This window comes from Lynx canadensis, chromosome B1, assembly GCF_007474595.2.
Source record: "Lynx canadensis isolate LIC74 chromosome B1, mLynCan4.pri.v2, whole genome shotgun sequence".
Classification (NCBI taxonomy): domain Eukaryota; kingdom Metazoa; phylum Chordata; class Mammalia; order Carnivora; family Felidae; genus Lynx; species Lynx canadensis.
The window spans coordinates 110,716,271-110,732,947 of record NC_044306.2 but is presented as its reverse complement, the minus strand read 5'-3'; the positions used below and the strand labels follow the sequence as shown (position 1 = coordinate 110,732,947).

At 36.1% G+C, this 16,677-nt stretch overlaps 1 protein-coding gene across 20 annotated transcripts in view; it reads left to right on the top strand.

The window, feature by feature from the left end:
• Positions 1-16,677, top strand: part of ANK2 (ankyrin 2) — a 272,404-nt gene that overhangs the window by 140,318 nt on the left and 115,409 nt on the right. For 18 of the 20 annotated variants that reach the window (XM_036064262.1, XM_036064263.1, XM_030313210.1 and 15 more), the window contains 4 exons: positions 5,007-5,105; positions 10,428-10,625; positions 12,806-12,904; positions 13,071-13,169. In XM_036064262.1, coding sequence (XP_035920155.1) covers positions 5,007-5,105; positions 10,428-10,625; positions 12,806-12,904; positions 13,071-13,169 — 495 coding nt within the window. The remainder of the gene's footprint in view (positions 1-5,006; positions 5,106-10,427; positions 10,626-12,805; positions 12,905-13,070; positions 13,170-16,677) is intronic. The other 2 variants (XM_036064269.1, XM_030313230.1) reach the window with 1 other exon arrangement.

Genomic DNA, 16,677 nt, shown 5'->3' with positions numbered 1-16,677 from the left:
AGTACCAATGGAAAGAAAGCACTTGGCAAATGCAACAGAATTTTATCTTGGCCAATGTCTTAAAAATCCGCATGCTCTTGTTAGTATTTTTCTGGAGTATTCATTCATTTTGAGGCAAGTGATTTTGTTCTTATTGATCATTGCAATATTTGCTTACTTCTTTAAAAGATGCTCTAATTTGCGTAGCCTACATACATTTCCATATGTAATTTAAGTCTAGCTCCAATTAGGGAGTGCATTTTCATAAAAAGCATACTAAGATATGGAGAGAAATGGATTCTTATGCTAGTTCTGCCATTAACTAATTGTTCTTGAGCAAGTTAATCAAATATAAGCTTTGGTTTCTTCTGTAAAAGGAATATTTGGGCTGTATTTCATCCAATGAAACTTTTAGATATACAAATAAGTTGAATTTCATTCAAGAACTTATAAATCAAAAAGTAGATTTTATAATTGTATACATTGTGTGGATCTTCTGTTCATTCATTCCCTAAACAGATAGTTTTTGAGTTCCTACTTAACGCCTAGAGATACAGCAGTTAATATGATAGACTAGGTCCCTTTACTCACAGAGATGCAAATTAATAGTACCCAAAGAATTAGATTAGCAGTATGCTAGTAAAAGTTTACTAATTGGCTTTCAAAAAACAAACTCTGATTTGGAGCTTTTGCCTTTGCTGACTTCTGTAGTGTAAATACTCCCCATACCACCATCATGGCCAGTTAGAGCTACCAATAGGGTATCACTGAATACAACATTGGGAAGAGATGTGCAAAAACTTGGCTCTCACTAGTTTGTGTGGGTTGGCTCCGGCACACCCCAGGATTGAGTACAGTACAGTATTGAATGGTGGTACTGAGCTTTTCCCACCATAAGTTAAAATACTTCCTTATCTCTAAGAAGTAGGATTTTAAAAGCAATTGAATTCTTTTAATTCTGGCTGTAACTAAAACAACTATATCTTTCTTACCAAAGGCAATGTCAAGTAGAAGGTAATACTGAAATCAAGGACTGCGGTCTGGAATTTGGAGGCTGGTTCTGCAACTATCACATTTTATTATTAAAGTAAAATGAATCTGGTTAGCTTTCTCTTTTGTCTTTTGAAAGTATATTTTAAAACAGAAAAATTTTATATTTACTGTTGACTGCTTTTTAGGTAGTACAATGGAGGCTCTACATAAGGAATTAAGAATAATGTTTTTTTTTCATTTTTTATCATAGAGATTTCAGTTTCTTGTAGCAAACATACTAGTCGTAAACATTCTCAATCTAGTATATTCTATCAAGGATTTTCCACCTGATCTTCTCATTGTTAATCTCGTATATAAGGTTTTCATTATCTAGAGAAAAGCAGAATATGTAGAGGCTTGCAGGTAATAAAAAATATCTTGCCCACTGATCCTTTCCCACTTTTGCCAGCACTTTGTCAATCATTGAGACATTGTGCATGTCATTGACATTCTCATCATTGACTGGGATCTAGTGGAAACTGAGACATTTTCACCAGAGCCCGGTTTTCTGCTATCTGAAAAAATCTCACGTTAATGTTAAAAACATTAACAGAAATTACATAGCTGGTTTAAAATGGTATTACTAATCCAGGTTTTATTAAGAACATTATTCTGTCTTTATTTCTAAACATATATTATTTATATGTGGAGATACTCCATATAAGGTTAAATTATTGAAATGCATGTTTCAATGCAAACGATGAAAGTATACAAAAACATTAAAAGATGATGAACAAAAACCAATATATCAGAAAAAGTGTTCATAACTATTAAAGCAACAGCAATAGTGGCCACCAATTGTCATATGCTCACTGTTCTAGGCCCCCTGCTAAGTACTCTACAAATATTTTATTTCCTTTTCCTAACAATTTATGAAGTGTGTATTATCTGCTTGTTGAGAAAATGTGGAGGCCTTCATTTGAGAAATGAGACTCCCAACGGGAAAAGTGACTTTCAGAGGAGTTATGTAACTTGACCTAGGATACACAGGGTAATAAATACAAGAGCCTGTGTTCATTCACAGACTTCAGGCTACATCTACAATCTAAGCAGAGGGAAGGAAGGGAAAAGATAAGGAAAGAACTGGTTGTAAAAAGCTAATGCTGTGGGCTATCAACTGGAAAAATGGTGTCCCTCTAATGTTGATTGATTTAACCTATTAAGGATTATCAACATCATGGTGTGATATGAACTGATTCTAGTGAAGAAAAAAAAAGAACAAAAGGAAAGGAACCGTGGGAGGGGAGGAATGTAAGCTTTAAATACAGTCTTAAGAATTTAAGTTAAAAAAGGTATTGAACAGATCATTGCCCCTAAGAGTTAAAAAAAAGTAAATAAAAAAGTCCTGGAACACAAAACCTTGGTAAGATTCAGGGGGTGGGGGGCAATAATGAGACACTGTACTTATAGAAAATATGTAAAATCTATTCAGATTGAGCATGTTGGGAAACTTGAACTTAGTATAATTCCCATATCCTTGATAAGGGTAGATAAATTGCATCAGACTTAGAATCAATGTAATCCTTACTGTTCTTGTGTGGTTTTAAGTGTTCTCTATATTTTCCTATTGTTATTCTGAGAATATCAGAAGATTTCAACATGATTATACAATGAATATTTCATGTATTCTGTAGGAAAAATGCCTATTCTAAAAATGATTTAAGGCAGAGTCCCCTCATCTTTCAAACAAAGGTTGTAAGTTAAACAGGATAAGAAGAATTATCCCCATTTTATGTATTGTGAAGTTGAGCCTCACAGAGAATATCCATAGTGGCTGATCTGAGACTCACACCTGAAGCTCCCTGATTCCAGAGCCCATTTGCTGGACCATTGCATATAATGCCTTCATTCACTACAGTTGATTTCTCAAACTCTAGTTCTCCATGGAGCCCCCACCAAGAATATGTTTGAGAAATCAAGCTATATCTAATAGTTATATAAACTAAGTAGCAACTAACGCTCTGTACTTTAACCACAAGGTATGTTATCAAGATACAAAAGCACAATCATCTTAATCGCTTTGCCTGCACAGTTACTTTTTTTAGACTCCTCTCTGGCAAACTTTAAAATAACTTGGCATCCCAACTACAGTAGTTAAATACTTTTTTTTTTTTTTTTTCTGGAAAGGCAGTCTTTTCATGCTAATTCCTACATATCTAAAATTGCAAGGTCTATTTTGGATATTCAGTATCTTAATACTAGCTAAGGAGATTTAACAAAGCAAAGTATCATTATAATTCAAGGTTCTAGACCGGGACACTTGGGTGGCTCAGTCAGTTAAGTGTCTGGCTCTTGATCTCGGCTCAGGTCATGATCTTGTGGTGCCTGAGTTTGAACCCCACCTTGGGCTCTGCGCTGACAAATAACTCAAGGTCCTAGCCAGGACCAGAGTGCATGTTCAAATTTGATCATTTGAATATGGATTTGTTAAAGGATCTGTTTATAACATTGAGGGTGGATTGTAGGGAAGGCACAAAGGATAGTAGAGTATCCCCAGAGCTACCAACAACAGGGCTCATTACCAACCCTAGGCCTGCAAGGTGAGAAGTAGGTTGCCAGAACTTCAAAGGAGAAAACTACGTGATGGAGGCTGCTTTGGCAGGAGCATAATATTTGGTAAAGAGACACAGCAGACTAAGGAGATCCTTTACAGAGTGGCTTCAGGTCTTGCTGCATTTTCCATAGTCAACCAGAAGCCAGAGGGCAAGGTGGCTCACCAATACAATCTAGAGTTCTTTCTGTCAGACGTGGAGCAGAGGAGAGAAAGGTAGAGCGTGGATCTGGAAGGTAAAGGGAAAATACCTAGCATAGGATCCCAGAATGTTGGGATAGGAAGAGTGTTGTGATTCAGATGACTTATATTTATTAGGGGGAAAACATAATTCAGAACAATGGTCTTGGAAACAGAGACACAAAAGATAAGCTATTAGAGTTCTGGAAAATTCAGCTTTTGAAGACCTCTTAATGTCCCCATCCCTCATTTTCTCTGAATGCTACCTACCTTCTCAATGTCTTTCCCTATGACAATCTTTTTTTTCCCCTTAAGCTTGAAATCTCTAGTTAATTTATGTACTCAGAATTTCATTTTCTCTCTCACTTCTTACCCATCGTTCGTACATTTTGCCTGATATTACCCATGCGCTCTGCTCTCTGGCCATTTCACCCTAAAGAGAAATAAAATCCAAAAGACAGAGGGAATTTGAGGATTTCTCTGGAATCAGAAACTACCTGAGAAGCATCAAGGTCAGAAAGTTTTATAAGTAACATAACACACAGTTTTGCCATAATTCTGTTTGACACCTTTTTAATGCTATTATTATTAACAACAAATTTCACCTCTGAGAAATAACTATGTAGTTTTTAAAATGTTGAAAAATATATGTGGAAACCTTTAGAAGAATGTGAAAAACATGACTTTCTTCTCATGAGCAGCAGGGAGCATTTTAGGAGAATTTATAAAACTAGTAACAATTCAAGAGATGACATAGATGGACAAATTAGGTTAAGAAGAATTTGGGGGTAAAATTGTGTTAGGGCAACCAAAATGAAAATAGTTTAATGATATAACATCTGGTTGTAGTTTCAAGCAAGTAGGGTTTTCAAGTTCGACAAATGCAACAAACTCTGCCTTTCCATCTTCCCAAACAGGGAAACACAGGGCCAACAACATGTGTTTTTACATTGAACCTCTGCATGTGAGATCTCGCTTGCCTACACCCTCACTCTGTTTCATCCCTATCTTTCTTTTTCTCTCTCTTGCCCTCTGTCAGGATCTCTCACTGTCTTGTCTTCCTGTCACTCTTCTCCTCTATCATTTAACTAATAGCAGTTCTATTACTGATGTATTGAATTACTAGGAACAAGTTCAGGAAACCTTCTCTTTGAAGTGGCATAAGAGGCAATCTTTGTGTGTGTGTGTGTGTGTGTGTGTGTGTGTGTGTGTGTGTGTGTGTGTTTAAGTTAACTCAGGCTTAATTCTTCAATTCTTTGGACAGGATGGGTTGACACCCCTTCACTGTGCTGCAAGAAGTGGACATGACCAAGTGGTAGAACTTCTGTTGGAACGGGGTGCTCCCTTGCTGGCAAGGACTAAGGTGGGTCATTATGGGTAAGATGGGATCGAAAGAACTCTTTAAGCCACTTTTTTGAATATGTCTTTTCTTCTTGAAATCAAAGCATTAATCAAGTTATTTTCTAATTACTCAACAATTGCGTGCTAGAAATGAGGAGTGTATCTCAAACTGTTTTAAAGTTATTTAAAACTAAAAAATACAGGCATTAAAATGTATTGAATGTATACCTTCAAGTTCTTTCTATATTTTTACCACAGATGGAAATTTGAATATATTTCTATTATATGTAAATGAGTATATTGTATATAAATGAGAATATTCCTTACATTCTATACGTCTGTACTTTTATGATTCTGTGGGATGCTATAAAATACATATAAAATTGTCTTTTAAAGTAGCACAATTAGCAATACAAGATATTCTTTTGGCTCTCTAATCTTTATCTCTTAGGCAAATACTAGTAAAAAGAATTACTTATCAATGGTGTTGGATGATTGTATTTAGGATTAGTAGATGACATGGAAAGCACAGTTTAGGATAGGCCGTCTTCGAAGAACCATTAAACAAGCCTAACATTCTCTATGGCACAGTACATCTAGCATTTCTTGTCTTATTTCATCCATATGCTCAACTATGAAGAAAACTCTAACCAAAACCTGCACTGGGAACTGATTTGTTGGAGGTTTTCATTACAAAATGTATTTTACAAGCATTATTACTGTGCAAGTCCCCATTTTCTAGCCACTCTTTGGGTCATGAGATACAGATAAAAAATAATCACACAGAACTATTTTATAGCATATGCAACAATCGGATCCTTAACACAAGAAAAATTTAGATAAAGGACACTTCTTATGTTTTCTCTCTATTCTACCTCGCCTAGCCCCTGAACAGGATTGGCACCAACTGATGCTTTTACTAGGGTAAACTGAGAAGAATAGACAGCCAAAATAAGCAATTTTTTTTATTTGTATTATATTTTAATTGAATATTTATTTGAAATTATTTGGAGCAAAACCCAGACCACATATTTAAAATATGTGTAGAATGAACTTAATCTTTAAAGCTGTGCCCTATAGGCCATGAAATGGTAGTTTCAAATCATATGTATTATTTTCATTCTCATACTGATACCATGAGTGTTGTAGAGTTTTATCTTTAAAATGTGACATTTTGGGCTGGATAATGCAGAGATAATTGTAGAAAGTTTTGTGGAGAAAACTTATTGAAATTTAAGTGAAAATAACAAAATTTCACCAGTCATGTTGCAACCAATAAAAAACATATATCAAATTGAGAACAGACAGATTTGCTTTTCCACAAACTATAAAATAGTCTTGTCTACAGAGTTCACCTAAAATTGTCATGTCACTAATGAAGACAATGGATTACCTAGATGAATTTTTTACTGGCTTTCTTATAATATCAAATATCACTTATATGTAAGGACGTAGCATAAAGTATCTGTGACTGCATGATTGTATCTACTCATTTATTCAGTCATTCATTCATCCATGCATACAATTATCATAGTGAGTAGCTACAATGTGCCAGGCAGTGTTCTGATCACTAAGGAACTATCAAGGTAAATAATACACAGTGTTTGTTCAAGAAGCTCAAAATTGAGTGGGTAAGATAGATAAGGAGATAATAACAAAAAGTAGGGCTATGTTCAGGGTAAAGAACAGGGAGAAGATGAACTAATCAGGTTGGCAAGTTGATACCATAAGCCTGTGAGTGGAATAGGCACCTAATGCCAGACTATTCTTCCCCTTACATAAAACTCCCGGTTTTGAATCATCCATTATTCCTCCTTGAAGCAAATATTCATCTATCTAGTCACTCCCTCCCTCCATTCTTTGAAAATGCTAGCTCTTGGCAAACTGACTCTTCACCACAACCCCTCTTCTAATACATGATGACTTTAATGATCTTGGCCACAGCTGTAGATGACCTTTATGGTTGGCCTCTCAATTTGGTAACTGTAAACCCTGTGTAAACCCCCCTTTCTGTGTCCAACCTCTGACTCTCCAAACACCCCTGTATGTTTTAGCTACCTTTCTCTGGAACCCCAACTCTAGAAATGTGTTTATTCTTCTGAGTCCATCAGCCACTGTTTTACTGTCCCTCATTCACTTTTATGCTCTCACTTCTGCCCAGCATAATTATTCATATCACTCCCTGACATATTCATGCTCACTTGCTATATTTGACCCTGGTCAAATCTTGCAGCTGAGTGTGGTGGCAGAAAACACCTGGCCGTACTGACTGGGTTCACTATAAATTCATAATTGCTCACCTCAAGTTGACCTTTAATGCTGCCTGACAATCACGATATGTTTCCCAAGTGTGTTCGCTCTTACTCCCTGCTACCTGACTGTTCTATACTTTTTTTCTTTCTTTAGACTTCTTTCTCTGTTGTCACTTCTCACAGCACTGACAAAACTGAAGTAATCAGAAGAGAATTTCTATAGACTCCTGTCTTCCTATCTACCAATTACGTGAATCTGTCCATATAGTCTGCATTCTCTCCTCTTGCTATCGTCTGACACAGTTGGTTGCTCCTCTCTTCTCAAAACACTTTCCTTTCCTTATTTGTCTTCTGGGACATTACACCCCTCTGTCTTTCCTTCTGCTTAGTCTCCTTGCCTGTCTCCTCTTCCCTCCCACGTCGCTGAATGTTAGAACCTCCAGAGCCCACTTTGTTTATTTGTCTATCCATACTCACTAAGAAATCCCATCCAGTTTCATCTTTAAATACAACTTATACACTGATGACACACATCTATGTATCTACAGAGCTCTATATTGTAGATGTCAACTTACCATTGCTGCATAGATGTCTACTGTGCATCTCAAATTTAGTACGTTCAAAACTCAGCTGCTGATATTTCCCTCACCCCTACTCCTAATCCTTCTTGTAGTCTTTTGATCTCAAATGATGTTTATTATCCCATTCTTTCAGTTTCACAGGTCAAATACATCATGCAGTGCTTGACTCTCCTCTCTCTTCATATCCTATCACTAAACCTTGTCACGTCTTCCCTCAAAATACCTCATAATTCAGCAATTTCTTAACAGTCTTATTACCACCCCCCTGGTCTAGATCACTATCAACCCTACCTCAATGATTGCAAGAGATGCTAATTTGACTCCCTTTTTCTCATTTAACCCCATTCGGTATATTCTCAACAGAACAACCAGAGTAATCCTGTTGTCTTAAACCTTCCAAAAGCATCCCAGCTCCCTCCAAGTAGAAATCAAAAAGTCTACCCTGCCTTGTAGGTCTCTTGCCTGAGTTGCTCTCCTTATTCACTCCTCTTATTCGCATGTCTTCAGCTGCATTCTGCTCCCTACTGTTCATCAGTCATGCTGGTGGTCTCAACAGGACATGCTTGTATTTGCTTTTCCTCATCCTCAAATATTCTCCCACAGATGAGCAGGACCAGCTCTCATACTGTCATCATGTCTTTCACCAAAACCCACCTTGTCAGCGAGGCTACTTCTGGCTAGCCTATCCACAGTGCACTCATATACAAAAACTCCCTTGGCCATCCAGTGCTTTAGTGTTCTTCTTAATACCGGTGGCCTTCTGGGGCGCCTGCATAACTCAGTTGGTTAAGCATCTGATTTCAGCTCAGGTCATGATCTCCCAGTTTGTGAGTTCAAGCCCTGCATGGGGCTCTGTGCTGGCAGCTCAGAGCCTGGAGCCTGCTTCGTTTCTGTGTCTTCCTCTGTCTCTGCCCCTCCCCTGCTCACACTCTGTCTCACTCTATCTCTCAAAAATAGATGTTAAAAAAAATTAAAAAAAAAAACAAAACACTGATGGTCTTCTAACATACTATATATTTTAATTCTTATTCTTTTTGAATTGTCTGTCCACCACACGTTACCTCCATGAAGACAGGGGGTCCCTGTCTGTTATGTTTCTAGTTGTACCCTCAGTACTTGATCAGAACCTAAGTAGGTATGCAGTAAATATTTGTGAAATGTAACAAAGAATTAATTGCTGAAGATTTTATTTTCCACATAACTTTTAAGTGGATAAAACCACATTAAAGATTGATAGACTGTCAGAGACACATGCCACACATCACCCCAGATACTGCCAAGGCCTGAATTTCTTCTACACTTTGCCCTTATGCTATCTCCCCTCCAATGCATAAATACGTTCTCATCACCCTGCTCTTCTAAGTTCATTTCAAGAATTTTTTAACATAAAAGCAATAATTATGGGCAGAGTATTTAAAAAACAAAGAAAGTATATTAATAATTTCAGAACCGCATACTTCTGCCACCCACAAATCACAAGTGAAGACTTTGCTGTATTTGGTTTCAGTTGTCCCTCATTGTTGAAATCACCTTCCTTGTTGAGAATATCAGGCCTTCAGCACATTCTGGCTTTTTATCCAGACACAGTTTCTACTTCTTTGAATGTAATGACTTCCAAGCTGGGTACTTGGTCAACAATTATTCCCTAGTCACTGTATTTGCATTGCTTATTAAGAAAATACTCTTTTTTAATGGGCAGATGTTTTCTAATTTAGTTTCTGCCCTAATTTGAAATATTTTTTCTTATAAGCTTATTTATTTAAATTTTAAAACGAGTGTCTTACCTAAACTGATAATCCTCAGTGAATTACCCTCCTACCTTACATTCCTGCTATTGACCTTCTCTGACAATTAAGACTAACGCTGTTTTGGGCACCATCAATGATAATAAATTTATATTATTTTCAAAATTTAAAAGCTGGGAGGTCATTGGCACATGATCCACATTTGTCTCACACTTTTCAGCCCTTACCTGACTGCTTTCTCCAAGTCCAGTTCACGTCTCATGATAGGAAAAAAGGAATTCTAGAATTTCAGAGCAGCACGGATCTAAGAGATGATCAAAATATCTTTCTCTCCTTGATGAACCCACTTTCTCCTCCTTCATCCACACCCCCCCCCCATTTAGAAGTAAAGAAAATCTTGCAGAGAGATTAACTGAATGGAATCGGATACAAATAATTTCAGCATCAGCCATCACTTGTTTTAAATATCTAACATTGCCCTAAGAATTGTGAGAGCCATCTGAATTGCCACACAATATCATGTATTCATTCACAAAAAAGTATTAATTTCTGTTTTGCCTAAAATAGCATAATTATGAAATTAAATGTTCTCTTAGCTTCCCTCAGCACCTCACACAGTCTACCATACATTTAGATGTCAAGTGGAGTTTATTTTTCCCTCTGCTACCAACTGTACCAGATATCAAGAATTGACTTTGCTGTGTTTCACAACCTGGAAGTCATGACTGAAATGTGGACTTGGTCTTGTTGTGTTTTCGATATGCAGAACGGGCTGTCTCCACTTCACATGGCTGCACAGGGGGACCATGTGGAATGTGTGAAGCACCTGTTACAGCACAAGGCGCCTGTTGACGATGTCACCCTAGACTACCTGACGGCCCTCCACGTTGCTGCACACTGTGGCCACTACCGTGTCACCAAACTCCTTCTGGACAAAAGAGCCAATCCAAACGCCAGAGCTCTGGTAAACCTGGCCTAGTCCACATTAACAGAATAGAGACTGAGATCAGTATACCGTAGTGATTGATCAATGGTGCACCAGCAAAGTGTGGTTACATATATGAAGTTAATTCTGCTAAGTTTGTCGCCTCCTACAAGTGGCCTGCCTACCTCATGCCTTCACAGTTTGCTATTAAATGATGGTGAGCGAGGATAGATTTAGGAAAACACCAAGGTACCATTTCCACAACTAGCAAGCTTCAGATAGATATGAAACTTCTGTAGTGGTAAGCACTTTTAAATGGAAAATAGAAGTTGAAAATAGGAAATCACAAAATAAATTCTAAACACCTCTATACCAAGTCAGAATGAAAGTGTGGAAAAGTTGAATGTTATTAATCTCTATTTGGGGAAAAAATGGTTTTAAAGTGCTGAGTAGGTTTGACCATGTTAAGACAGGGTAAAATGTAAGCCTGCAAAGAGTTCACTTAGAGAATTTCCTTACTGACCTGATTCCCCAAACACAGTCTAATAGAAAAGTGATGCTTAGCACTTTCCTGCTTCAAGAAACATTTCATATAAACTATTATGGGAATTGCTCAAGAGAAATCTACAAGAGGCTGTCCCTAGAGCAGCATATGTATTTCCCAAGGTCTAATATTGAATAAATCTTCCTTGCTTCACTTATATTCTAACAATAATCATTGGGAGTATTAGGCATGTACTAATTTATGCCTCTTGTTTCCTAATTCTCAAACTAAAAGCAGTCCTTTATCCTATACATGTACATGGTTTATGCCAGTTAAATTAGTCTTCAGATAATATTTAAAATGAGAGAGTGCCATGAGAATTATTAAACAATAAATCTTATTTTTATTAGAAAATTTTCCATTGGAATCAATTTATTCCTAATTGCCCAGGAAGCAAATATATTTTTAGGGTTATATGAAATTATGTAAGGATATTTATCTTCTTATAAGGAGGAAAATACTCACTTTCATTTGGATAGTGGTCAATAAGCTTATAAAATATTACACTCTCATAATTAAAAGTCACTTAAGTGCTACACATACATTTGGCTATTTATACCTGGCTTACTACATAGCTTATAAATGGGAAGTGACTAGAACATCGTGAAGAATAATAAGACATTAGGTTAAGTAAGACAATATGCTTTCTTGAGAACTGCTAATGTAGAAAAATATTGACTGATGATCAGTCCCCATTCAAGGCAAGCAAAGTAACTAACTGGCAGAACAGATATAGCCATTCTGTATGTAGGGATCATTGTTCAAATGATAATTGTTCAAAGGGATAATTGTTCAAATAAAATTATAATACTTACACATAAGGGTTAAGCATGGGACTAATTAACAAATTTTTATGTAATTGCCCCCAATTCCTACACATTGCCTAGTTTGGAAAGTTAAAAACCGTCTTAGAGACATCTCCACATTCCTTTGCCTCAGAGATATCTTATTCCACTAATTCCAGAAATTCTCCATACTTGTCTTGAAAACATTCAAGAACTTAATAATCATATCTTTATAAAATGATAAAACTGAAAATGTTTTAATGTAAGAAATATAACTTCTGGATATAAAATATTATCAGCATAATTATTTCTGCTAATACACAACAATTCCTTATAAAAATTTCTTAATGGAAGATATATAACTTTTGGAGGTAAAAATTATTAGCATAAATAATGATTTCTGCTAATTTGCAACACCCCCTGCCTGAAGATGTTAGCGAAGCTGAAACATTTATTGTAGAGGCAGTCATGCTTGTAGAGTTTTGAAGTCAAACAGGTGAACAGTTTTTATGCCCTAAGAAATGGTCTTTCATCAGAAAAATAGATGTTTACCTTCCATGCACCTTCAAGCCATTTCATCACCTGACCAATCAGTATACTTTAAAACATCTCAGAACTTCTGGTAAGGAGGCCCATGCAGTTTTCTTTACTTTTGTTTTTCTCTGTAACCACACGAATAGAATTCTATACAGGCCCCCCACATATAAACAAAGTTCGGGGCCTACGGGAGCACATACCACTTTTCTTTCCAAATTTTCAACACCTACAGCATTTGAAAAAATGGTAACATTACGTGACGATGTAACATTATTGCCTGCAATGTGCCAGCATGGAGTTGCGTGAGGATCGTTTCTGCATGTTTTCAACTAACTTGATTGTCTTTTGCACAGAATGGTTTTACTCCACTGCACATTGCCTGCAAGAAAAACCGCATCAAAGTCATGGAACTGCTGGTGAAATATGGGGCTTCAATCCAAGCTATCACAGAGGTAGAAAAATGTTTCAGCCTGTCACGAAACATTCCTTCTCTTACTCCTTCTTTCCCTTCCTGTCCCCCATCTTCTGTCCTCTTTACTCAAGTGTTATTTATCTGAAGAAGTCCCCAAAGCCCCCACTGGTGCAGAGGAGTAAAACTGCTGTTGCTTTGTTTCGCAGTCTGGCCTCACACCAATACATGTGGCTGCCTTCATGGGCCACTTGAACATTGTCCTCCTTCTGCTGCAGAACGGAGCCTCTCCAGATGTCACTAACATTGTGAGTATGGCTTGGGTCAGAATAACCACAGGGAGAAGGAGCGAGAGGAAAAGAGAGTATGGATGTGTGTAGGGATGTCCGTGTGTATGTCATCATAGGTAGAGCAGCCGAGTTTTGAGAAGAGCCTCCATAATAACAAGTTATTAAAATAATCACCAGACCTTCGCTGAGAACAATAGTGTTAGAAAATAGAATGTAAGCTGTGGAAGCTGTTTCAGCTTCCTGGTGCAGAAGGATTAAACATGCATCGTAAATCCATTTATTAGAACAAAATACATTCTGAAAGCTCCTCAGAATGAATGAATAATTGGTGGGAATAAAATCTTAAGGACACATTCTAGTTGCTTGAGTGAATTGTATTCCAGGTAATTTTGATTGTCATATGAAGTCAGTACCACAATGACTCATAGCAGATAGTTAACCAGAGATAGACCCATATTATGGATTTTCATTTGATATCAGATTCTTCCTCTTTCAATAACATAGACTTTTCATTTTCTAACCTTACTTTGATTTTTCATTTTGATTTGATTTTGTTTGCTAGAGTGGAGCCTCTCTTACCTGAAATAATTATACCATTATGACTTTTTCGTGTATCTTGAAATGAATGTTGGTCTCCAGACAACGTTTATTCTGCCAGGGACTACTGGATGTCCCAGAATTCTTCTGCCTAATCTGAATTAGGATTTTAACTTCCAACTTCCTTATGTTTCTTTAATTTTCTTGGAGTCTGCCACTTTAAACTTTGATCGTTGAATGCAAAATTTCTCCTTACTCTGCACAAGGTGTAGTCAGTATTTAGAGCTCAACAGGGGGCCACTGGAATATTGAGATTTTTTTTTTAAGTATGCGATAGAGATAACTCTCCCCCAATAAGCATCAGTGCTTATTATTGAGTCATGTTTTCAAAAGCAATTGATTGACTACCGTTGCTAAATTTTGGTATATCATTCCATTTGAGTTGTGAAACAGAATGTTTTCATTTGCATTCCCTCTCACTTTCTCATGTCTTTGCATTTTACACACTATTTCTGTGCTAAGTTTCTGATGCATGGACAAAATCCATGTGAGATGAATTGATTTGGTTTAAATATTATTTAATACTCTCTCTTTATATTATTCCAAATTGGAGCATAAAACCATTAAATCATTGAAATATAGTCTATGTTTATATTTCCCTAATTATAGCTTATTGGTCCGAAGGTAATAATATCATAAATTAATCTTTAATTATTCCATTAAGGATAAGAGTAATTTAAAAACATGCCAATTTGAGTTTAATTTCTAGTCACTTCTTAGAACTTTAAAAGTAATCAACATCCTTTTTCTGTGCAGAGATGGTGACCAGCTCTCTTTTTTAAACTGAGACCTGTATGAACCAGTAACTTTCAAGGAAAGTGCTCTGTATATTTTCCCACCATACTGTATTTTCTGTATTTGCATTTCAATGCCTTCAGGATCAAGGAACAATGGTGATACTGTGTTAAATTATGTTATCGTATTATAAGAGTAACATATATAAGTATATTCTATGTGATGCTTTATTGAAATCCCCTAGGTTAATATTTTTGAGGGGAGAATTTTATAGAATCTTCGAAGAAACTCCATATGAAATGGTTGTGTGATTCTGTGGCCACTGTTAATTTGCTTCTTAACTAACCAATTCCAAACCATTTGGTGGTTATGGATTTACTCCATATTCATATGCTCCCCTCTGCAAAAAAAAAAAGAAAGCGCTATGTAGGCTACATGTAGATTTTCAAATAAAAATAAATAAAATATTAATCAAAACAATAAAAAAATGCTCGCATCCTTTAGGCTGCGAAATCCCAATTTTGGTAATTGTAATATCAAACTAAACTTCAACCTACCAGTCACTATAAAGTTCACTTTGTTTTATCTTCTCACTTGTCTCTTACATACTCTTTCCCTTCAGTTCCCTCAAAACAAATACTTGAGAGGCACCTGCTAATATAATCCTCTTAATATGTTTCCTAGTTGTTGTTTTTTTGTTTTTTTTGTTTTGTGTTTTGTTTTTTTTTTTTTTTTTTTTTTTTTTTGTATTCAATGTCCTTCAGGGAGCAGATACCATGTAGATAGATAGGGTTATCAGATAAAATACAGAACTCCTGGTTAAATTTGAATTTCAGATAAATGACAAGTAATTGTTTTCAGTATAAGTATGTCCTGTGCAATAGTTGAGACATATTTATCTTAAGATAATTATTCATTGTTTGTCTGGAATTCAAATTTAACTGGTCATCCTGTATTTTTATTTACTAAATCTGGCAACCTACATTTAGAGGGATTTCATTTCTCTAGCAGTGGGATGCCTGTGAACTTGTGCATTCTCAGGACATGAGGATATAACTACTGGATCCAAAACTCTGTGCAGATGAAGAAACTGTGTGAACCCTGACTGCCTGCGCGCTGTGTGAGAGTTGGTCATTTCCTGACCCCAAAGTACCCCACCCTTGGAGCCTTTGTGTGTTGCCTGAAATCCTGTTGCATTTTTGAATGTAATGCTGTCTGTTGTGCTTTGATGCTTTCCAACTGATGCAGCCAAAGTGGAAGTCAATGTAGCTGTCGGCCAAATCAGTTTTAACAACTGAGAAGAGGGGCATGAAAAATTTAGTACCTGCTTTGGACATGAGCGTACCCATTCTCTTGCCAGTCTTGTTTTTGTCTCAAAATTCATTCCAAGTGTGAGATGTACCAATAACTGAATCACGCACAGATATTATTATTGCAAAGCTTCCTTTCAGGAAAGCTCACAAATGCACTTTGCACTTTAAAACCTGGGAAGTGGAACTACCACTTGTAATACATCCATAATCCAAAGTATCCGTTGACAACCATGGGAGTCGAAAACAAAGCACTTTGGGGTCTGTCCAGAGTATGGTGTGAGATATTACCAAGTTTTCGCATATAAAAATCGATGAGTTCATGCCAAAGTTCACACTTTATATTATGTTTAAAAATTCCCCCCAGTACTTGAGGTGAATTAGTTTAAGATAAAGAAAACAAGGGTGTTGAATAAGATGAGGTACCCAACAATCAAGAAATGGAAGTCATTAAAATAATATACGCCTTCTTTCATTTTTTTATTTATATTTATGTATAAACAAGGGTAATGTAAATATGAAAGGGTTAGGGAAATTTACAATAAAAATCAAGTACCCCAGAGTCATTAAATAAGAAATGAACAAGACCATTGCTCATTGCTTTAAATTGGAGAGACGTGTGTGTATGTGTATGTATATATATATATATATATATATATATGTATATATATATATATATGTATAACTTTTCTTTGAGTATAGTGTTTAATATTTTAGATTAGGTTTTATATCTAACTCATTGATTTTAAATATATAAATATCATAAAAATAACTCATTTTAAGTATAAAATAAAATAAGGTTATTGGAAATATTAAGACTAGTATTGGAAACATTTTACATTCTGAAAACTCCTTATTGATAAAGTTTGGCTTGTAACTAAACA